Here is a 23351-nt window from a genome sequence, read left to right on the forward strand (position 1 = left end):
CTGTGAGCTGGCTCACACGAACTCAGCTTAGAGGGAACACTGGCGAGGAGGTCCTTTGGGGGGGGGGGGAAGGTCCCTCCTTTCCAGTAAGTCAACTTTTAAGGAATAATTTCGAGCAGATCATGCAGTGTGTGTCTCCCCACACACACACACTGTCCCAATGTGTGAGATGACACTTCTTCAAAAAACTCATTTTCCATACACTTAAAAAAGAAAAGAAAAGAAGTGTCATGCGGAGAGGAAGAGGCCGCCCACCTCCCACCCCCACGAGCGAAACCTCGACGGGGGAGGGCGCCTCGCCGCCTCAGAAAGGGCTGTGCCGGCCCCACGAGAGGACGGGCGGGCCCGGGGAGCGCCCAGAGCCGCCAGAGATAACAACACATCGCCGGCGCGAAGGGCAGAGGGGAAGCCGGCCTTGGGCCGCCGCTCCCCGCCCCATCGCGCTTCGCCTCAGCGCTTCTGACGGTCTTTCCCGCGCTTTGTCGCTGAGGGGAGGAAAAAGGGCTCTCTCTTTCTCTCTCCCTCTCCTCATGGCCGTGGCCAACGGGACAGCCCCGGCAGCATCTCCGGGCGCCGAGGAAGAAGCTCGCCCGGCTGCTGCGCCTCCTGAGGGGAAGAAGAAGAAGAGGGAAGAGCTGAAGGTGGTGGTCGTGGGCGACGGGGGCTGCGGGAAAACGTCGCTGCTCCTGGTCTACGCGAAGGGCGCTTTCCCGGAGGTGAGTCGGGGGGGCGGGGCGGCGGCGGCATCCCCTCTTTATCGCCGCCCTCAGCCAATCAGAGCTCGCGCCCCCCCCCCTTCCCAAAGGGATGCCTTCGGTTTCAGCCCTGGGGGACCTTCAGAAGCTTCTAGAACGGTTTCCCACACCTTTCATAAGAACATAAGAACATAAGAACATAAGAGATGCCAATGTTGGATCAGGCCAAAGGCCCATCCAGTCCAACACTCTGTATCCCACAGTGGCCAGAAATACCAGTGCCATCAGGAGGTCCACCAGTGGGGCCAGGACATTAGAAGCCCTCCCACTGTTGACCCCCCCCAAGCACCAAGATGACAGAGCATCACTTGCCCCAGAGTCCCTATCTATACCTTGTGGCTAATAGCCACTGATGGACCTCTGCTCCATATGCTTATCTAATTCCCTTTTGAAGCCGTCCATGCTTGTAGCTGCCACCACTTCCTGTGGCAGTGAATTCCAAGTGTTAATCACTCTTTGGGTGAAGAAGTACTTCCTTTTATCCGTTCTAACCCGACCGCTCAGCAATTTCATGGAGTGCCCACGGGTTCTTGTATTGTGAGAAAGGGAGAAAAGTACCTCTTTCTCTACCTGCTCTTTCCCATGCATAATCTTATAAACCTCAATCATGTCACCCCTCAGTCGTCGTTTCTCCAAGCTAAAGAGCCCTAAGCGCCTTAACCGTTCCTCATAGGGAAAGTGTTCCAACCCTTTTATCATTCGAGTTGCTCTTTTCTGCACTTTTTCCAAAGCTATAATATCCTTTTTAAGGTGTGGTGACCAGAATTGCACACAGTATTCCAGATGAGGTCGCACCATTGATTTATATAGCGGCATTATGATATTGGCTGATCTGTTTACAATACCCTTCCTAATAATCCCCAGCATAGCATTGGCCTTCTTTATTGCAGTCACACACTGTCTCGACATTTTCAGTGAGTTATCTACTACAACTCCAAGATCTCTCTCTTGATCTGTCTCTGCCAGTTCAGACCCCATCAACGTGTATTTATAGTTAGGATTTTTGGCTCCAATGTGCATCACCTTGCACTTGGCCACATTGAACCCCATTTGCCATGTTGACGCCCACTCGCCCAACTTTGACAGATCCCTTTGGAGTGCCTCACAATCCTCACTGGTTTTCACCACCCTGAACAACTTCGTATCATCCGCAAATTTAGCCACTTCACTGCTTACTCCCAACTCCAAATCATTAATGAACAAGTTAAAAAGCAGTGGACCAAGTACTGATCCCTGTGGTACCCCACTGCTTACACCCCTCCACTGGGAGAACTGCCCATTTATACTCACTCTCTGTTTTCTATTAATTAGCCAGTTTTTGATCCATAAAAGGACCCCTCAGGGTCCCTCCCCCTCAGAGCTTTTTCTGCCACGATTCCCAGATAATCCCCCCCCCCAGGTCAAAGACCAGGTACTGTGCATAGGTTGGATGAAAACGGGTCGCCAATCAGTGTTCCCTCTAAGTTGAGTTGGTGTGAGCTAGCCCACAGTTTTTTTAGCCTCCAGCTGAGAGATTTTTGTCTCAGCTCGGGAAGGATGGCTCCAGGGCAGACTGATTCATGCAGTAGCCAAATTGCTGGCTCACAACTTTAATGCCAGTAGCTCACAAAGAATAATTTTTGCTCACAAGACTCCACAGCTTAGAGGGAGCATTGGTCAGGGGTATTGGTCTGTCTGTCCGCAGTAGGAAAGAGTGGGATCTCTGAAGAAGTGAGCAGTGAGTCAGGAGAGCGCATACCAGGGGGTGGCCAAACTTGCTTAACTTAAGAGCCACATGGAATAAATGTCAGATGTTTGAGAGCCGCAAGACATGAACAGATATTTCACGTTTTTAACTGGGAAATATGCAGATTTGCTTTTTATTGACATTAAGCGAGACTGTCAAAAATAATATCAAAAGCGGTAAGAGAAGATATTGGTAATGATATTTATTTGTCCAATGATATTTGTTTGCTAGTGATATTTAGCTTCCCCAGCCGCCCTGCCGGGAGCCGCACAATACGTGTGAAAGAGCCACATATAGCTCCCGAGCCACAGTTTGGCCACCCCTGGCTTACCCTACCACAAGTTTTATTAACTCTTTAAGGTGGTCTTTGGACTCTTACTCCTTTCCACTATTAATAGGTTGGATTGACCTGAAAAGCTGAGGTGGAGTTCCATGTTACGTAAGGTTACCATATTTTGAAAAGCAAAAAAAGAGGACGTATTTCCCGACTGACTATGTGACAGATCTCATTTTAAATACCCCTACTCTTTAAGCTGAGATCCTACTAACTAGGAATATTAATAACCTTCCCGAATCCAACCCCAAAAGAAGCCATTCCCATCAGTTTTTTTTTAAAAAAAGCCCACAAGAGGACGGACACCAAAAAAAGAGTACATGTCCTCCAAAAAAAGAGGACATCTGGTAACCCTGTGTGTTTTTTAAACACCACCTTTATTTCAAAGAACTCAGGGCAGCGTAGGTGGATCTCCCATCCTCCATTTTACCCTCAACAACAGCCCTGTGAGGCAGATTAGGCAGAGTGAGCAAAAGCGCTAGTGTGGTGTAGCAGTTAGGAGTGCCAGCATAGACTCTAGGAAGCCTGAGTTCAAATGTGTACTCTGACATGAAGCTCACAGGGTGACCTTGGACCACTGAAACATACTCAGCCTACTTTGTAGGGCTGTTGTGAGGATAAAAAAGGTAAAGGTAAAGGTTCCCTTGCTCGAAAGCCAGTCAAATCCGATTCTAGGGTTGCGGTGCTCATCTCCGTTTCAAAGCCGAAGAGCCAGCGCTGTCCGAAGACATTTCCGTGGTCATGTGGCTGGCATGACTAAACACCCAGGCGCACGGAACGCTGTTACCTTCCCACCGAAGCGGTACCTATTTATCTACTTGCAATTTCTTGCTTTCGAACTGCTAGGCTGGCAGGAGCTGGAACTAGAGACGGGAGCTCACTCCGTCATGCGGCACCCGGATGTGAGGATAAAGGGGGAACTATATATGTTTCCATGAGTTTCCTGGAAGACTGCTGGGAGAAAAAAGAACTAAATTGTGTATGAGTGTCCCGTGGGCAGCCATTGAGTTTCATAGATGTTTGGGATATGAACCCAGATCTGCCTACTCTGACAAAGATTACTGTACATTGGGTCTCCATAATAGATCCAGCCTGCAGAAAACAGCATAAAAGTCCTTTGTCAACTGGTGGTGGAATGTGCCATCAAGTCATAGCTGATTCGTGGCAACCTGTAGGGTTTTCAAGGCAAGAGACATTCAGAGGTGCTTTGCTACTGCCTGCTTCTGCATTGTGACCCTGGACTTCCTTGGTGGTCTCACATCCAAGTACTAACTGGGGTTGACCCTGCTTAGCTTCTGAGATCAAGTTAGACATAAGAGCTCCATAAGAAACAGTCCCTAATTCCACAGGCTAGATTCTTTCACAGCTGCTGCAGTAACATGGTCACGTGGCTCTTGAAATAGATTATTGAGGTTCATACACTTTCAGGGAACTGCATGGAACAGATTTCCCCAGCCCTACGGAGCCAATCTGTGCCTACCACCACAGCAACTATAATGTAGACAAGCCATTCAGCCCTCCCCAGAAGCTCAATGGAACAGACTCCCCCATCCCAAGAGTTCTGTAATCTAGCAAGGGTACATGCTACCCCCCATCAACAGAGCCAGCTTACAGTGACCCTCATAAACGGTTGCCCCTTCCAGTCCCCCCCACACACACACATAGAACAGACCATTTTGACACAGCAGTCCACCATATTACCCTCACAGAGAAACGAGAAATCCTCAAATAGCAGCAGAGTTCATCAGCAATTTCATAGCATGCCACATTACCCACTCATGTAACCCATAGGTATGTTGATTCTTTAAACTGGGTGGCTTCAACCTTTTCTTCCCTAGGGGAAGCTATGTACTAGGATGAGGTGAGGGTAACCCTATAAAGTAAGCCCCAAAAGTCCAAGGTATCCTTATGAGACTCAGGCAAAGGTCAAGAAATAACAGTCTCTCCCCACCACACACAGTTGGGCTGGGATTGGAGGTTGATTAAGATGTGTGGGGGGGGGCTGCAGTGCTAACACCACCTGGGTTAGAGCTACAGATAGAGCAGCATGGGCAGAGGTGCTTGCAACTTCCTGTTGAAGCCCAGGGCGAAAGGCTTTTTAGGCTGGCTGTTTCTCAGGAAATTCTTCAGCTCACATCTAAACCGCACAGTAGCAGGATGTGTGGATGATGGTCTTCCTGTAAAGGCTGTAGCTGTTAGCCAATTTGAGAGTTAGGGTTGCACACTGATGTTGCAGGCATTTGCAGAAGTAAAGACTCATTTCCAGCATGGTACCAGTCCCCAAGGCCGCACCAGGTCACTTTGCAAACTGCCTAAATAGAGGATTTGCAACAAATATGGGACTAATTGTGTGGATAGGGCGGGAAGGGTAAGAGGTGGTGGAAGTGCCTGAATTCACTTCGTTTTTTCTAGAAAAAGCAGAATAGGTTTTTATACCCCCCTCCCCCCCCTTTTCTCTACCTTAAGGAGTCTCAAAGAGGCTTACAGTCCCCTCCCCACAACAGGCACTGGGTGGGGTAGGTGGGGCTGAGAGAGTTCTAAGAGAACTTTAGTTGTTGTGGATTTTTCAGGCTGTATGGTCATGGTCTTGGCATTGTAGTACCTGATGTTTCGCCAGCAGCTGTGACTGGCATCCTCCAGTCACAGCTGCTGGCGAAACGTCAAGTACTACAATGCCAAGACCACGGCCATACAGCCCTAAAAATCTACAACAACTAATGAACTCCGTCCGTGAAAGCCCTCGACAACATTATGAGAGAACTGTTTTTATTCAAGGTATAAGCTTATTCCTTTAATAAAACTTTGTTGGTCTTAAAAGTGCCAATGAACTCGAACACTGACTCTGTTGCTTCAGACCAACACGGCTATCCACCTGAATCTATCTTCTTTTTTCTTTTTGTAACATATTTTTATTTTAAAAACAAAATACTAATGTAAAAGGGGTACAGAAGGAAAGAAAGGGGTTATATAGGGATTATGAAACAAGTTATATTTATCAAAGCAAAGGTTATTATACTTACAGGATATATTAAACAAAGAAATAAAAAAATACTTCTCCCTGACATTCCCTTCATTAAAATTTAAGACATTTTTACAATAATTTCATCATTAATACGTATTGTGTATTACATATTTCATCAATACTAGGTACTAGATATAACTTTTAATATAACAAAGTTTGAAGGAAAATCTATTATCTATCTTGCAATAAAAATAAGAAATATTTTCTTCAAAATCCACTTTATACATTTATATTCAAAACTTGTTCTCCTTTTTCTACATTATATTGCATTTTATGCCTTACAATACATTTAAAGATCTTTTAAAAACTGTTTCTCATTTTAAATTTGTCCCCTGCTTCCATAATAGACACTCCATCTCTCTTCAAATTTCGAGATGGATCCGTTTCTCAAATAAGTTGTTAATTTCACATAATGGAGCAACTTCCTCCTCCTCCATTAAATTTCTGAATCACCCAATCAGATGGTATATTACATTGCTCTGGGCAATGTACAACAGTAGATAAAAAAGCCTGGCGGAACATCTCTGCCTTACGGGCCATGCGGAATTGCATAAGATCCCGCAGGGCCGTGATGGTGTTTGGCAGAGAGTTCTACCAAGTCGGGGCCAGGACCTACAGAGGTCTGATTTCCATTTTGCTGCATAAATATTTCTAGCCACTGTCACCATATAATTTAAAAATCTCTTCCAAAACTTTTGGTAATCTGTTGGACAATATTCCTAGTAACATATTCTTAGCGCCCATAGGAAATTTGAATTTTAATATATTCTGCATTTTTGATGTATTTCCTTCCAATATCTTTTTGCTTTTTTACAAGTCCACCACATATGATAAAAAGTTCCATCTATGTCTTGACATTTCCAACATTTTTCTGTGTAATTTTTGTCAAATTTCTCAATATTCTTTGGAGGAATATATTTTGTACCAATTTTCTCTTAGCACCTGACTGGCTGTGAACTTCCCATAACCATTCCCATTGATGCATAGGTATCTGCTCTCTAAAATTCTACATCCATTTAATCACACATTTTTTCACTTGTTCTTTATCTGTTTCTAACTGGAGTAATAATTTATATATTCAATGTAATAAATGATCTTTTTGTTTTGTAATCAGTTGTTTAAATTCAGTAATCTCTCTTCGCACTCCACCTTTCATATTAATAATCTATTTTAGTCTTGAAGCTGATTCGTAATATAGTAACCATTGAATATTAATTCCTTCATCCTTAATGTCTTGCCATGACTTAAGTTTCCTGAGTGTTTACCTTGTTGCTATATGTTAAGAATGTAGTAATGTATGGCTGCGAGAGTTGGACTATAACGAAGGCTGAGCGCTGAAGAATAGATTCTTTTGAATAATGGTGCTGGAGAAGATTCTTGAGAGTCCCTTGGACTGCCAGGAGATCAAATCAGTCAATTCTAAAAGAAATCGACCCTAACTGTTCCCTGGAAGGCCAGATCCTGAAGCTGAAGCTCAAATACTTTGGCCACCAAATGAGAAGGGAGCACTCGCTGGGGAAGACCTCGATGCTGGGAAAGATTGACGGTCAAAGAAGAAAGGGACGGCAAAGGATGAGATGGTTAGACAGTGTTATCGATGCAATGAACATGAAATTAAGCAAACTCTGGAGCATGACGGAAGACAGGAGGGCCTGGTGTGATGTGGTCCATGGGGTCGTGGAGAGTCGGAGTTGACTGTGCGACTGAACAACAGCAACAAATATGTTAAGAAATCACTTTTGTTTCTTGTATTCTTATCACGATAAGCTTCTATTGGAGACATAAGCAAAGAATTTGAAGGACTCAGTACAGTTTGATTTGTAAGCCATATTCTCTTCTTTTACTATAGCTATTTTAGTTGACTTTTTAACTCTTATCTGAAGACCTGGAAATTGATACAAGCAGAACTATCTGGATGGAAATTTAAAAATAAATAAAAATTTCGTGGCTGGGTGGAATTTCAGCAATCAAAATTAGTGTATTGCCAAAATTAATTTTTTATAGCAAATGCTGTGTTTGTGTGTGTGTGTGTGTGTGTGTGTGTGTGAGAGAGAGAGAGAGAGAGAGAGAGAGAATATTGACAGAGTGGCAAAGACAGATATATTTATTTGAAATGGCAAAAAGAAAAGAATATGTTTTAAAATATTACAAGATGAGAAAAAGAGAGGAGAGTTAGCAGTTCCAATATAAAATTATATTACCAAGCAGCAGGTCTAATCTGGATCGTAGATTGGATCAAAAATCCAAGACAAAGAATAGTCAAACTTGAATCAGCAGACCTGAATCTGTCTTCTGAGAGAACTGTGACTGGGCCAAGATCACCCAGCAGGTCTCATGTAGAAGAGTGGGAATAAAACCTGGTCCTCCAGATTAGAGTCTGCCCCTCTTAACCACTACACCACACTACATCTGGTGGCATGGCTAGGCCAGCCATTTCTAGCCCATCAGAAGGCTTAGCTGTATCTCTCTCAAAATATACCCAATGACTACAATGAATACAACACACTGTGCCTAGCATCAGGCTAATTTTTTTGAAAGAACAGTTCTGGAGGCAGATGTCTCTTTCCTGCCACAAAAGTGAAAGAATACTTACATGATTGCAAAACCTTGCAGAATTGGAATTTTTAGCAGTCACTGGGGTGGCTTGAATTTGGGTTATAAGGCAGTACAAGGGGGAAAAGATGAGTAAGAGAACTATGAATGTGTCAGAAGGATGCAAGTCTCAGCTCCTGAAAGCCCCATGCAGACTTCTGGCTCATACTTGTAGGCTAGCAGCTACTGCCTTCATGCTTTTCCCCATCAAAACCACAATGGTTAAAAAGTTTACTCTGCCTTGTAATTAATATGTATTGGATTCTGCAAAAGGCACATGATTTTTTAGTAGACAGCTAGATTTCTATGGCCAATCTAGGTACAGAAATTCTCCTAAGGGGAGCAGAGAATACAGCAGTGACTGAGCCAGACAACTTTGCCCAAAGAAGCACAACCAGCTGTCACAGAATCCTCATCACAGCTGTCACAGTTCTGCAGGGCTGTGAAAACAGAACTTTTTAGGCAGGTGTTCCGATAGGAGCGACGTCTTACCAGCAGCGCCCTGTGTGAATTCCGATCAAACACGACCTAGTGTGGTGGAACTGCTGAATGTGTCCCTAAATTGCACTTTAGTTTTATCGCCATCCAATGAATGTTTTATATTGACTGGTTGTGTTTTAAATGATGTCTTGTATTTTTATTGTGAATGTATACTGCTTGTCAGTTTTTGGAAGCCGCCCTGAGCCCGCCTAGTGGGGAGGGTGGGGTAAAAGTGAAATAAAATAAATAAATCTATCAACAACTTGAACTAGTCCTTTCGTTGCTTCTAACTTTGGTGCTAGAAAGCACATCTATTTTTGTGTCTCTGTCAAGAAGGCTGTTGTATCAGAGGGATGAGCACCTATTGGGTAGTGTTCATGAACTGCAGCCCCTTATGTTTTCCCTGTGTACCTGTTTAATTTTCAGAGCCTCCCTCTCCAAAATGTTTCCTCCTGCCCTCACACCTCCAAGGCTGTGCACTGATCCTTTCCAAAGACTTATTTCTGCCCCCTCCCTTACAGAGAGGGCAAGGAGAATGCTAAATTTAACATTCATTTGATTTGAGTTTGTAATCCAATTAGACACCCAGACTAGTGCAGCTGCTTGGCAATATAATTTGATATTTGGTCCAGCTAAACCTCCTATTTTTTCTGTCCTGTAATACTTTAAATCTTGTTCTTCACTTCTTTCCACTCCACAAAGTTATTTATCATTTTCTGCCATTTTTAAGGATCTTTTCATCTATATGAATTGGTAACATTTGAAATAAAAAAGTCAACTTTGGTAATATATTCATTTTGACTGCAGAAATTCTTCCTAACCACTAAATTTTCAGTTATTCTGATCTTTGTAAATCTTCAATAATGCTTACTTTCTGATAATTATTTTTTTAAAAATATTCATTGTGTCCTGTTACATACATTCCCAAATATTTTATTGATTTTTAAAGTAACAACACATTATGTTATTTTTCCTATCTCTACTTCTTCTGCTTTGGTTGCCACTAGTAACATTATGTTTGTCTTCTTTTCATTCAATTTATATCCGGAATAAGTTCCAAATCTAATTATTTGTTCCATTGTATATTTCAGGGAAATATTTGGATTTTTTGCTGATATACCTACATCATCCACATAGCTTTTCATCTTGTATTCTTCTTTATCTTTTTTAATTCCAGAAATCCTAATATCTTGTCTAAGTTTTATAGGCAGTATTTCATTTGCCAGAATATATAACCACAGTGATACTGGACAACCTTGTTGGGTTCCTTTTGCAGTTTCAATTTTCCCTGTTAAAGTACCATTTATTAAAATTCTAGCTTGTTGGTCTGTAGAAATACTTTGCATCCAGTTCAGAAATTCTGTTTCACAGTTCATATTTTTGAGGACCTGCATTAAAAACAACCAAGATACATTGTCAAAAGCTTTCTCTGCAATCCAGGAGCTGCTGTGATGTTAGTCAGAAGGGATTCTTTAGCCTGAACACCAACTCTCCTCAAAAGCTACATTTAAGATCGGGTTTTTTTTTAATGGCCCTGTTTCCAGAAACTCAGTTGCCACAGCTTAAAAATTTAGTTGAGATTATGCTAGATACTTCTGAAAGAAAAATGAAGCGTAAAGCATCAAAGATAGTTACAGAGGGTTGTTTTGTTGGTCTGGAGTAGAACAAGTCCAGTAGCACTTTAGAGACCAACAAGATTTTCGGGCTATAACGGGGTGGCCAGAATGCGGTTCTTCCACGCATATTCTGCGGCTCCCGGCAGGGCAGCTGGGAAAATGAAGGGGAGGCATGCCTTCCCCCTGGACTTCCCTTCCCCAGCCATTGCTCCCCTCCCTGGGTAGGCTTGAGGTTGGGGGGGGGAGCAGAGAAAGAAAGCAACTTTAATTTTAAATGCATTCTCAAAGCACAGCTGGCTTGGAGAAAGCATTTGTCTCTTTAAATATCATCGTCAATATCTGTTTTTACCCCTTTTGTTTTTATTTCTGGCAGTCTTATTTAATGTTAATAAAAAAGCAAATTTGCATATTTTCCAATAAACTTGTGTAATATTTGATGTTATCTTGCGGCTCTCAAACATCTGGTCTTTCTTCTGTGTGGCTCTTATGTTGAGCAAGTTTGGCCACCCCAGTTTTAGAGAGTCATAGCGCTCGTCGTCAGATACCATGATATGTAGAAAGCTAAACAGGTACAAGCTGGAGACAGAGGGAAGAAGGGCTGTTGACTGTGACCTTAACAATATTTTCTAACAGCGCATTAACCAGTTTTATTTCTCTTCTTGGGCAGGAATATGCTCCTTCAGTATTTGAGAAATATACCTGCAGCATCACCGTTGGCAAAAAAGAAGTCCTCCTACATTTGTATGACACTGCAGGTAATCTTGCATTAAGAAACAAAGAAAAAACTCTTCTTTAGTCTATTCAAAACACACAGACACAAACCACCAGTGTGTTAAGACTTCCTGTAGTGGGTGGGAAGAGACTGCAAGAGGGGTAGGTGATGTACGGCTTTGACTCAGGTTGCATAATATTAGGTTGTTTTTTAAAAAAAAAAAGTTAAGTAGCAGCAAATGACTTTTACACCATTTACAACATTTCCGGGGCTTTCCAGGGCTCATTAGAACCTTGCCAGGTTACTGGCAGAGAAACTTATATGAAACTTGCCACCCTCTCCTGCAATATTATCTATTTTTTAATTCATTTACACCCCACATTTCTCACAGAGTGGCTTATATGGGTCCCCTTTTCCTCCATTTTTTATCCTTACAGCAACCCTGTGACTGGCCCCAGGTCACTGCAGCAAGCTTCCATGGCAAAGTGAGGATTCAGTCCTTGGCCTCCAAGAGCCGAGTCTGAGACTCTAACCACTTTGCTATACTGGTTCTGATGCAGCTACAGTAACGTGCTGTGTGGGTTTCGTGTTCTCAACTTAAATAGGGGAGACCCAACAGACCATGTAGAGTTTGTGCCCTAAATAATGCCCGCAATCCTCCGCTACAGAAAAAGATCCCATGTAGAAAGGGTTCCCTGGAAGCAGAATATTTAATTACTGCTTATGTGAGGACAAAAATTTATGACTCGGTTACACTCATTCATTTGTGTGAAGAGAAAAAGCTACACCAGTTTGGTGTCGTGGTTAAGTGAGTGGACTCTAATCTGGGAGAACTGGGTTTGATTCCCCACTCCTCCACTTGCACCTGCCTGGATGACCTTGGGCAAACCGTAGTTCTGATAAGAGCTGTCCTTGAAAAAGAGCAGTTTCTGTCAGAGCTCTCTCAGCCCCACCCGCCTCACAGGGTGTCTGTTGTGGGGAGGGGAAGGGAAAGGAGTTTGTAAGCTCTGAGATTCCCTTGGGTAGTGAAAGGCGGGGTATAAATCCAATCTCTTCTCTTCTTCTTCTTCTTTACAAGCTGCTCCCCTGTGCTTTTAGAGTTAGGCATCTGACCAGCAAAAAGAAACTTGATTAACTGATCATTCAAATCATGATCAAGTCTTTTTTCAGGTATGGATGGTCAACAGATTTACTGTCATTGTGAAACAATGACATTAAACTTTAAAACTGTGACTTTTTTTACTAACAATATTTGACTGGTTCAGGTGTGTAGCCGTGTTGGTCTGAAGCGACAGAACAAAGTTTGAGTCTGATGAAGTGTTCATGCACATGAAAGCTTATACCCAGGATTAAACTTTGTTGGTCTTAAAGATGCCACTGGACTCAATATTTGACTGGTTAATTCACCAGTTTGGTGTAATGGTTAAGAGCGGCAGACTCTAATCTGGAGAACCGGTTTTGATTCCACACTCTTCCACATGCAGCCAGGTGGGTGACCTTGGGCCAGTCACAGTTCTCTCAGAGCTGTTCTCTCAAGAGCAGTTCTCTCAATACCTCAGCCCCACCTACCTCACAGGGTATCTGTTGTGGGGAGAGGATGGGAAGGAGACTGTAAGCCACTCTGAGACTCAGAGTTAAGGGCGGGGTACAAAACCAATAGCGCTTCAACAGTGGGCCAGTCTTACCTCCCACCAACAATCTAACTTGCCAGTTTACATAACACAATTCATGTCCCCCGATACTCCAGAATCCCAGGCTCTTTTGCTCAGTGATAAGGATCCTAAAATCACTCTAGCAATTGCAAAGTTTGTCTCAGTCATTTCAGCCCTTGCATCTAAGTGTCTCCTGCTGCTCAAGATTCGTGGATCAATGCGCTTCTAAGGGTATAAAAGGAAAGGAAAATAACATTAAGTCACCCGGGCTGTTTTCCTCCACTGGAAGGGACAGGAGGCACAGTCTCTTGTGCCTACCTGGCAAGCCTTCTGCCTTCCTTATCCTCACCGCAGCTGTGTGCATTGCACCAGACACAGACTCTTTTGACCCAGCTCTTGCGCTCGTCTGCCAGTGCTCAGCCCAGGAGGCACACCGAAAACTTGGAGTGAACAGGTGCTGTTATTACATATCTGATCCCTGAGAAAAATCAGTGAGCCTTATAACAGCCCCGTGAGCGAGAAAAGCATCATCATCAGTGCAAGGGAAGGGGCTGACGCTCAGAGAGCACGGAGCAGATTATCCCAGGTTGCCTAGAGAGTTCTGCACCAGCTCTCAGGCCCAAGAGGCAATGGTAGCTGGTCGTGTAGATGGTAGGGAAACCTTAGGCCTGCTCTTGTGATCTGGGCCAATCCCTGCTAAAAGTGTGAAGTGAACATGAAAGCAACCTGTTCTTTTCACGTAACACAAAAACGCCCTGCGATGTAAGCCTCCCTAGACGCCTGCTCCTTGGGAAGAAAACGATGGCAAACCTAGACAGCATAATAAAAAGTAGGGACATCACCCTGCCAACAAAAGTCCGTATGGTCAAAGCAATGGTATTCCCAGTAGTAATGTATGGCTGCGAGAGTTGGATTATAAGGAAGGCCGAGCGCCAAAGAATAGGTTCTTTTGAATTATGGTGCTGGAGAAGATTCTTGAGAGTCCCTTGGACTGCAAGGAGATCGAATCAGTCAATCCTAAAAGAAAGCAACCCTGACTGTTCCCTGGAAGGCCAGATACTCAAGCTGAAGTAAGGGAGCACTCGCTGGGGAAGACCCCGATGCTGGGAAAGATTGAAGGTCAAAGAAGAAGCGGACGGCAAAAGATGAGAAAGTTAGACAGTGTTATCGATGCAACGAACATGAAATTAAGCAAACTCCGGAGGACGGCGGAAGACAGGAGGCGTGATGTGGTTCATGGGGTCACAAACAGTTGGACCCGACTGTGCGACTGAACAACAACAGCAGAGAAGTAGTACTTCAGAGCTGTGTCATTGTAGATTATACATGTTCATAGCTTGACCTTAGTACATTGCAAAATGCTTTCCATCCTGCTGAGTAAGCTAGTACAGCCTGGTGCAATGAACATGACAAAGCTGAACTCCAGCAGAAAACAAGAGATAGTTGGTGCTCATTCAGCACTAGAAGCATTTGTGAATCAAAGACACCCAGCTTGTACAAGTCACATACTAGCATATAGCTCCTTGCTTTGCACTGCTCATGGAGCTGTAAAGATCAAGCAAATACAGGGACAAGAAACTGGGAGTATTAATTTTTTTCTGCTTTCAAGTCACAGCTGACATGGCAATCCCGTAGGGTTTTCAAAGGAAGAGACATTCACAGGTGGTTTTCCATTGCCTGCCTTTGCGTCGCGACCCTGGACTTCCTTGATGGTCTCCCATCCAAGTACTAACCAGGGCTGACCCTGCTTAGCTTCCGAGATCTGATGAGGTCTGGCTAGCTTGGCCCATCCAGGTCAGGGCAGAGTCTCCGTACTGGCCCTAAACACACGTATGTGGAAGGAAGACCCCCTACTGCTAGTTTTGTTGCGGTTAGGCTGTCTCTTGGCACAGAGGTTTTTAGGAGTCTCAAGTAGCCTTATAAGCTAATGTCCACCTGTGGCGGTTAAGAACTGCCACCAGGCAGGTGAAATTTCCCCCAGAATTAATGCTTTTGCTACCTAATGACTATAGGGGGCATTAGGGCAGCCCGGCCTGCATTTTGATCCAGGTAAAGGTAAAGGTTCCCTTGCTCGAAAGCCAGTCGAGTCCGACTCTAGGGTTGCGATGCTCATCTCCGTTTCAAAGCCGAAGAGCCAGCGCTGTCCGAAGACGTTTCCGTGGTCATGTGGCCGGCATGACTAAACACCAAGGTGCACGGAATGCTATTACCTTCCCACCGAAGTGGTACCTATTTATCTACTTGCAATGTCTTGCTTTCGAACTGCTTGTTTGGAAGGAGCTGGAACTAGAGATGGGAGCTCACTCCATCATGCGGCACCCGGGTCTCGAACTGTTGAACTACTGACCTTCCACAGCCTGCAGTTCAGCGTCTTAACCACTTGAGCCACCGCAGCTCAAGTACCCAGCAAAAAGGCCAAGCACTGTGTAACCTCTTAGAAACAGAGAACTTCAGGGCAAGATAATGACCTACCTGGCAAAGATTATTTTGCTACTTTGAGTCAAGTGTTGCTCATGCTTTCCTTTTCTGGAACCCTCCCCTCCTCCACAAATAAACAGGGAAGGCTTCTGATGAAACACAGACCTTGTGATTTCTCAGATGATGTGACGCTTGCAATGGTTGGCCAACAGACGTTACCTTCTGTGTATGACATCACAGTGATGTGGCATGTTGGATGTATTAGAATCCCTACACGGAGCAGACTTCTCATTTCCCCCGGGAGCATCGAGTTCTTCAGAAAACATTTTTAATCAAGACAGGGATTCTTTTTTAAAACTTGGATTTGTGGAGACTATATCTCCAGTGTGATACCGCAATTAGAGTGTTGGGCTGGGATCTGGGAGCCCTGGGTTTAAACCCGCACTCTGCCATGGAAAGTTGCCGAGTGACTTGGGCCAGCCAGACTCAACTCCCTCGCAGGGCTGTTGTGAGGATAAAATGAACGAGGGAAGAATGGTGTTGTAAGCCATGTTAGGTCTCCATTGGAAAAAAAGCAGGTTATAAATATCTAAAGAAACATAAATATAAACAAATATATACTTTAAGGTTGTTTACTTGTCATGGTTTCCTTTTAGGAACCTTGTATGGATAACTCTCCACTGCTTTTCCTCCAGGTAGCTCAGGGCAGCATGCTGTAAATGGCAGTGGTCACCAAGTTACTTTCATGGCGGAGTGTGTGTGTGTTGAAACTGGTTCTCTCAAGTTCTGGTTCAACAGTCCAGGCACTACTCCAGAGTGACTGGCTCTCCTTGGGCTCTTCAAATAGTACTCATTCCCTGTACCCTACTACTCCCAAGTGGTACTCAAGGGGAAGTCATGACATTTAAACTGAATTAAGCAGACCGGAAGGTCTGTAGCTCGGAAGTTCGAGACCTGAGCGCTGCATGATGGAGTGAGCTCCTGCCACCCTAGCAGTCCGAAAGCAAGAAACTGCAAGTAGATAAATAGGTACTGCTTCAGTGGGAAGGTAACAGCATTCCATGCGCCTCGGCGTTTAGTCATGTTGGCCACATGACCACGGAAAAGTCTTCGGACAGCGCTGGCTCTTCGGCTTGGAAACGGAGATGAGCACTGCCCCCTAGAGTCGGATTCAACTAGCTTTCAAGCAAGGAAAACCTTTACCTTTAAGCTTATAGTTAGTATACAGGTTAGGGTCCAAACCTGCAGACAGACATAGGGAGCATGAGCTTCATTTCTCCTTCCCAGCTTTGCTGTTGCCCAAAGCCACTGGACAGAAGCTGTGTTCAAATTAAAAGCTCTTCCCTTTCTCCTCTTTGTTCCAGGCCAGGAGGATTATGATCGCCTACGACCACTTTCATACCAGAACACCAGCGTGGTCTTAGTTTGCTATGATGTCATGAATCCTACTAGCTTTGATAATGTATTAATTAAGGTAAGAGATTTCTTATAGAGGGCTTGCATCTTGGAAGCATATACATTAGAGGGTTCAGAAGGAAGTCATTTTACTTCCTATCTCCCCAAGCAATGGGAAGGACTTTGCAGATATCCGTTTCCTTTCGAATGTGGAGATTTATAGGGCCTTTATAAATGTCTGTGCCCTGACCTGGAGAGCCCAGTCTTGTCAGATTGCCAAAACTAAGCAGGGTCGGCCCTTGTTAGTATTTGGGTGGGAGACCACCAAGGAAGTCCAGGGTCGCTACATAGAGGCAGGCAAGGGCAAACCACTTCTGCTCATTTCTTGCCTTGAAAACCCTCCAGGGTCACCATAAATTGGCTTAGATGGCAAAAAAGATCGGTATAGAAGTGTATAGTGGTGAAGCAGCAGCAAGGACAGTCAGTAATAATGCCTCAAAACAGCATCCAAACAGGGCTTCAGAATAAAAACCCAGAGCCCTAAAGACCAGCTTCTTCCTCCTGGCTTTTTCCCCAGCAATCAAATGGAGGGAAAGTCATTAATACACTCCCAAGATAAGATGTAAACTGCATAAGCCTTACCCCCCCCCCCCCCCCAGCTCTGTTTTATTCAGGACTTAAGATAGAATGGGTAAAGCACTCAATGTACAGGAAGGTTTAAAACCTGCTCTCGCCATCTTCATGATCTCAATGATCCTTTGTATTCATCACCCTTCCCCCAAACCTGGATTGCTTCAGAAGGCATGTCAGCATGCTGGTCGCTTCTAGTGACGTTTTAACCACTTCGGTTTCTCTCTCTTCCAGTGGTCTCATGAGGTGAGCCACTTCTGCCAAGGAATCCCCGTAGTCCTCGTTGGCTGCAAAACAGATCTCCGAAAGGACAAGGAACACCTACGGAAGCTCCGCTCAGCCCAGCAGGAGCCAATCACTTACAGCCAGGTAAACGGAATGGAAGACTAGGCCGGCATACAAGTCAGAACATCTCCGTGCATCCAGGGATGCGCTCTAAGGCGACACGTCTGTCACAGGGGCAGGATCAAGTGCTCAAATTAAAACAGGCAGATATTAGATTCTCATAGATTCTGTAATTTTTCTCCGGAAACTGCTTGTTGCCCCATAGGATCAAACTGACTCATACGTGAAGGATGTGAGCTATTAGCCATGATGACTGAATAGCGCAGGGGTCCCCCGCCTTTTTTTGAGTTTGTGGCCACCTTTGGAATTCAGACAACTGCACATTAGGGGCACCAGGGCTCTTTTTGTAGAAAAAGCCCAGCAGGAACTCATTAGCATAATAGGCCGCACCCAACAGCAGGAACTCATTAGCATATTGGACCACACCTCTGACAGCACAACTCATTAGCACATTAGGCCACACCCACATGTTACCGGAAGTGTGGTTATCCAACCACACCCACCTTTTGCTTGTTATTCTGTTTACCTTGTTTGTTGTCAAAACCCAGGGCCTTTTTTGTAGCAGGAACTCCTTTGCATGTTAGGCCACACACCCCTAACGTAGCCAATCCTAATGAGTTTCTGCTGTTGGGTGTGGCCTGTTATGCTAATGAGTTCCTGCTGGGCGTGGCCAACTCAGGAGCCAGCCGGAACTTCGTTCCTGTGCGTTCCTGCCCAAAAATAGCCCTGGGGGCAACCATGAAATGGCTGCCACAGGAGGTGGAGTCAGCAGCCACAAAATAACCCCCACGGTTTACCTTCCGTCACACAGTGAAAATGCTTGGGTTGACAGCTGCTGCCAAAGCAAAATTAAAAAAAAAATATGCACAGCCAGTCAGAAGCCTTGATAGGCAAAGGCCCAACCTGGCCCCACCCACTTTCTAAAAGCACTTGGCAGGCACCAAGAGAGGTGGTGGGTGGGTGCCATAATGTCCATGGGCACCAGGCTGGGGACCCCTGAAATAGAGGCTCCACATTGAAAGGCATTCTGAAGAGCAACACCCCAGGGAGGCTTCGGCCCCATACCTTGTTTGGATGCTTCCTGGGGCATCTCGTTGGCCCCTGTGGCAAGCAGGGGCTTGGGTCCTAGCCTCCCCCTTCATAAGAACACAAGAGAAGCCAAGGTTGGATCAGGCCAATGGCCCATCCAGTCCAACAGTCTGTGTCACACAGTGGCCAGAAATCCCAGGTGCCATCAGGAGGTCCAGCGGTGGGGCCTCGCTACTGATGGAACAGCATTTTTTACGGATTTCCTCGTCTGACCACCGTGATATCCCTGGGGATTTATTAGCCAATAAAGGCAAAGATGGCTGCAGGAGGGGGGTGGGGGGTATTTGACATTTAGGTAGGGCAGCTGTGCTAGGGCTGTACAGGACCCGGGCCAGATGGATCTTTGGTCATCTTATGTCTGCTTCAGCCTCTGGCTTTCTAGTGCTTTTGGTTTTGTGAAGCTAAGCAGATTAAGAACTGTTGGGCCTATGTTGACCAGCAAAGCCTTCTTCCGAACACTGTCTAATGCAGAGGTGTCAAATTCATTTGTTATGAGGGCCGCATCTGACATAAATGCCACTTGGCCGGGCCGGGCCTTGTGTGCCAGGTACTGGAGATAGAAACTGTATAAAGGACAGCAGCTGGTAAGCTCCGAGTTGGTGTATCCTCATTGCAAGGCCCCATGGGCTGGGAGGGGGGTGCAGAGGAAAACCCACCTAGGCAGACTAGAGAGCCAGCAGTGCAGCACTGGGCAGATGTTCCCACAATGTTTGACTGCTGCAGACAAGGTTGTTCTGCCATGCTGAAGCCATAATGGAGTGGCTCCGCCCACTCCCCCCAGCACTTCCTCCCTTGCATTGGTTGCTCGCGGGCCGCATAAGAGCCCTGGACGGACCTGAGCCGGCCCCCGGGCCTTATGTTTGACACCCATGGTCTAATGAATACATGAGGCTGTATTATACCCAACTAGGCCCAGTGATTTATCCAGGCTTTCATTATTTGCTTTGACGGACAAAGCTTTCAGAGGTCTCAGGAAGAGACCCTTCCCTCCTCTTGCTACCACAAATCCAGGAAGCTCTGGCGGTCGAACCGGGCATGCCAAGCACATGTGCAAGAGCCCCTTCTCAGCCTTACGCAAGACTGCTCAATCTTTCTTCTATAGCAGAGCTTTTTATGCTTCATATACAGACCCGATGTTGACAGCAGCAAAGTGAGTCAGATATGGGAATCAAGAGGAGCCTAAGAAAGCCAAGCATACGTGTTTGTAAAGCTGCTAAAGGAAGTAGACCCACAAGGCACCAATGTACCTTTATGTACACCAAGCTCTAAATTAAGTCACTTAATTGAGACTTCATGGGCTGCCTTGGGTCTGACTCAATTCTGGTAAAAGCTTATCTTGATTCCCCTTCTCCAGGGTGAAGAAGCTTGTCGCCAGATGAATGCAGACACTTACCTAGAGTGTTCAGCCAAGTACCGTGAAAACATCGAGGACATTTTTAGGGAAGCAGCCAGCATTGCACTGAATGCTATGAAAAAAAAGCGGCAGAAGAAACTGAGGCCATGTGCCCTTTTGTGATGGCAGCCCACACAACGAAGAGGACCAAGAGAGTGTTTCCAGCTTTCCTTCAGCGATTAGGAAGGAGACTTTTTTTTTTTGCATTTTCTAAATTGACTGTGCTTCTCCTGACTTGGAAGTTGACCTGGAAAAGTGACTTGCTCTCATACGGCAATTTCTGCTTGTTCTACCTTCTCTGAAGACTGAACGTACAGCTAAGCTGCAAGGACAGCCAGTCCACTTCCAGAGGCCAGTAGTGATTTGCCAGTCTTTCATTTGCACTCCTGGGAAGGGTAGGGACTTACTAGCCACAGCAACTAAGGTAAGGTCTGCAGGACCAGAGCTTTGCCATGATTTGTTTGTACATTAAAAAACAACAACACTTTCTTTAAAAATGAGAAATATCTGTAGTTTTTGAAGAATCAAGGTGTTCTCACAAGAAACAGCCTGTGCTCCATTAAGATTCGTGGCAACAATGCTAAAGGCACTGGCATGTGTCCTACACTGCTAGCAACGGGTAAAGCCCTCCTCCAAATCCAGTAGCTCTTCCTCCACGAACTGGAGGAAGGCTTGAGACTTTTCTGAGCAGATATGTGCCACTGTGTTATTTAAAGAGATCACTGCCATTCACGTATTGAAGAAGAAGAGATTGGATTTATACCCCACCCTTCACTACCCAAAGGAGTCTCAGAGCGGCTTATGGACTCCTTTCCCTTCCCCTCCCCTCCCCACCACAGACACCCTGTGAGGCGGGTGGGGCTGAGAGAGCTCTGACAGAAACTGCTCTTTTTCAAGAACAGCTCTTATCAGAACTACGGCTTGCCCAAGGTCATCCAGCAGTTACAAGTGGAGGAGTGGGGAATCAAACCCGGTTCTCCCAGATTAGAGTCCGCGCACTTAACCACTACACCAAACTGGTGTAGTATGAAGCTGTCTTCTATAGCTGTTGTAAGTTGCCCTGAGCCCTGCCAGGGTGGCTTAGGAATCTAATCAATTAAATAAATAATAAATAAATATAGAGCTAGCAGCCCATTGATCCAATCTCTCTCTCAGTATTGTCTTTTCTGAGTGGCAGCAACTGTCCAAGGTCACAGGCAGAGAATGGTCACTCTCAACACCAACTGTTTGTTGTCTGTGAAAGGGAGACGGGGACTGACCCTGGGATATTTTCCAGTTGTAGTAATTGGCCGTGCTGCCATCACAGCATGCTAAAGGTATTTGAGAGAAGGTGTAACAAGATTCCAAATTACCCTGTGCGATTAAGTAACCGATTACTTAGATCCCGAGAATGGTCACAGAGCATCTGATTAAGGCAAGGAGACCGTGTGACTCCAGTTGAGGTTTGGCTAGGTGCCCATTAAACCACGGTGAGTAGCCCATGAATACAGAAGGACTTTTAAAATCTAATTGTGCAGGCCACCTGATCCTGAATAACTACCTCAGACTATGCCCCTTAAAAACATTCCCCTACTTTAACTACGGTTTGTGTTTGATCACTTTTTCCTCCTCCCTTTTTTCCTTTTCTTTTAAAACCGGCATCTTGCATGGATTTTTATTCTGTTGTGTAAACCATCGACTAACAGGGAGCACTGAGTTAATCTTTCTCTGATGTAGAAATGGCAGGGCAGTGAATGAGGCCTTGGATAAGATAACGGTGCCAACTGATGGAGCAAAAGTCAGCCCTGGTTTACACCTTCTGTAGGACAGAGCTCATAAACAGAACTTGGTCAGCAAAATTTAGTTAGCACCATGTAGCAGGCACAGAAACACAGGACTCGATAACCTTTGAACAAGCAAATGAAAAATGTTGCCGGGAGCAAGCATTGGAGCCTCTTCTCACAGAAAGTCAAATCATGGTTTTCTAGGATCAGTGAAGGCGCTCCCAGATTTTGTAACTGAAGAAGAGCCAGCTGTTGGTTTGGTTTCATCCAACACATCTAGAACGTAGGCTCAGGAGGACTGAAACCCCTTTTGTCACACTACCACCCAATCATCATTTGATGCTGCCCTGTGACCCACAAAGACCCCTCTGCGCCATGCCTGAGTGTCGCTAGAAGTCAAAAGAACTAGACAGGAAAGCAACAAGACATCCAATCCAATACACTGCTGAAAAAAGCCGGTTCTTGGTATACACCAGAGATAAGCAACTGGAAGCCAAAAACAGACACTGAAGTTCACATCATACATAGCCGCTCACCCCCAACTCTTACACTCTCATGCACCTCAACGACCCTCCCCCAAGATGAATTCTTTAGCACCCTCTGTCAGTGGATTCAAGCAATAAAAGTTCTTGGTAAAGCTTTCCCCTTATGCACCACTGACAAATCAAGAAACAGGAAAGGCGTAGTGAGCAGTCAAAATGCCCAAAAGGGCGGAAGGGGCTTGCCCATGTTTCTGCTTAAATGAAAGCATGTCAATGGGTCAAGCAATGCTGCCGGCCCTTCCCAACTTGTTTAGTTCTCGTTAACGTACGAAGCTGCCCTGTATCAAGCTGGACCATCGGGCCATTTAGCTTAGTCCAATCTGACTGGCAGTGGCTCTCGGCCAGAGGTCTCTCATTTCACCTTGCTCTACTGCTGAACTGTTCTGATGGATTTTCTCTTTCTAAGTGTAGCTTAGGGCTTTTGCTTCTTCCCCTGTTCACCAAGGTTGGGATAGCAACAGAACTATCCCAAGTCTACTGATATTATTTTATATTGCGTATCATTCAGTCTCCACTTTCAACCTCGTGCTGGTCTATAAATCAAAAAGATGAGACCAAAGAATAAAACCAGTTGAAGCGGAACATACAGTGACAGATGCAGGATCAGTCCTCTGACGTGCACCGCTTCCAATCTTTTTGCAGGCCAAAAGGCTTCTCCAGCCTTTCCCCCAAACATTTTGTCTTCAAAACCCCTTTATCATCTTCACAGCTGTCCTAAGTAGCCAACAGCCTTCCTAAGCTGAAGGTTCAGCACTCCACTCACAACCGGGCAAGCCAGGAAGTGGAACCTCTGTTTCCGAGAGAAGCATTTACATCCGAGTCCCATTTTGCTCATGTGCCAAGGTCTGGCAGGCACCTTTGCATACTCAACCTAAGGCAGGAACGTC

General features: G+C 45.2%; 1 protein-coding gene across 1 annotated transcript; it reads left to right on the top strand.

Annotated features, from left to right (window-relative positions):
- Window positions 1-230: 230 nt before the first annotated feature.
- RHOF (ras homolog family member F (in filopodia)) lies at window positions 231-20952 on the top strand. The gene is made up of 5 exons (XM_015417648.1): window positions 231-716; window positions 11193-11280; window positions 16672-16781; window positions 17567-17701; window positions 20121-20952. Exons 1-5 carry the CDS (start codon window positions 231-233, stop codon window positions 20280-20282), a joined length of 981 nt encoding a protein of 326 aa, XP_015273134.1. The 3' UTR covers window positions 20283-20952.
- Window positions 20953-23351: the final 2399 nt, after the last annotated feature.

The sequence above is a fragment of the Gekko japonicus genome, unplaced genomic scaffold (genome assembly GCF_001447785.1).
Source record: "Gekko japonicus isolate JY-2015 unplaced genomic scaffold, Gekko_japonicus_V1.1 scaffold64, whole genome shotgun sequence".
In the NCBI taxonomy this organism is placed as follows: Eukaryota; Metazoa; Chordata; class Lepidosauria; order Squamata; family Gekkonidae; genus Gekko; species Gekko japonicus.

Excerpts from the sequence above, each read along its gene's own strand:
- RHOF (XM_015417648.1), top strand. The coding sequence starts at position 231 with ATGCGGAGAGGAAGAGGCCGCCCACCTCCCACCCCCACGAGCGAAACC. Across the intron at positions 717-11,192 it reads CGAAGGGCGCTTTCCCGGAG|GAATATGCTCCTTCAGTATT; the intron begins GTGAGTCGGGGG and ends CTTCTTGGGCAG. Across the intron at positions 16,782-17,566 it reads TTGATAATGTATTAATTAAG|TGGTCTCATGAGGTGAGCCA; the intron begins GTAAGAGATTTC and ends TCTCTCTTCCAG.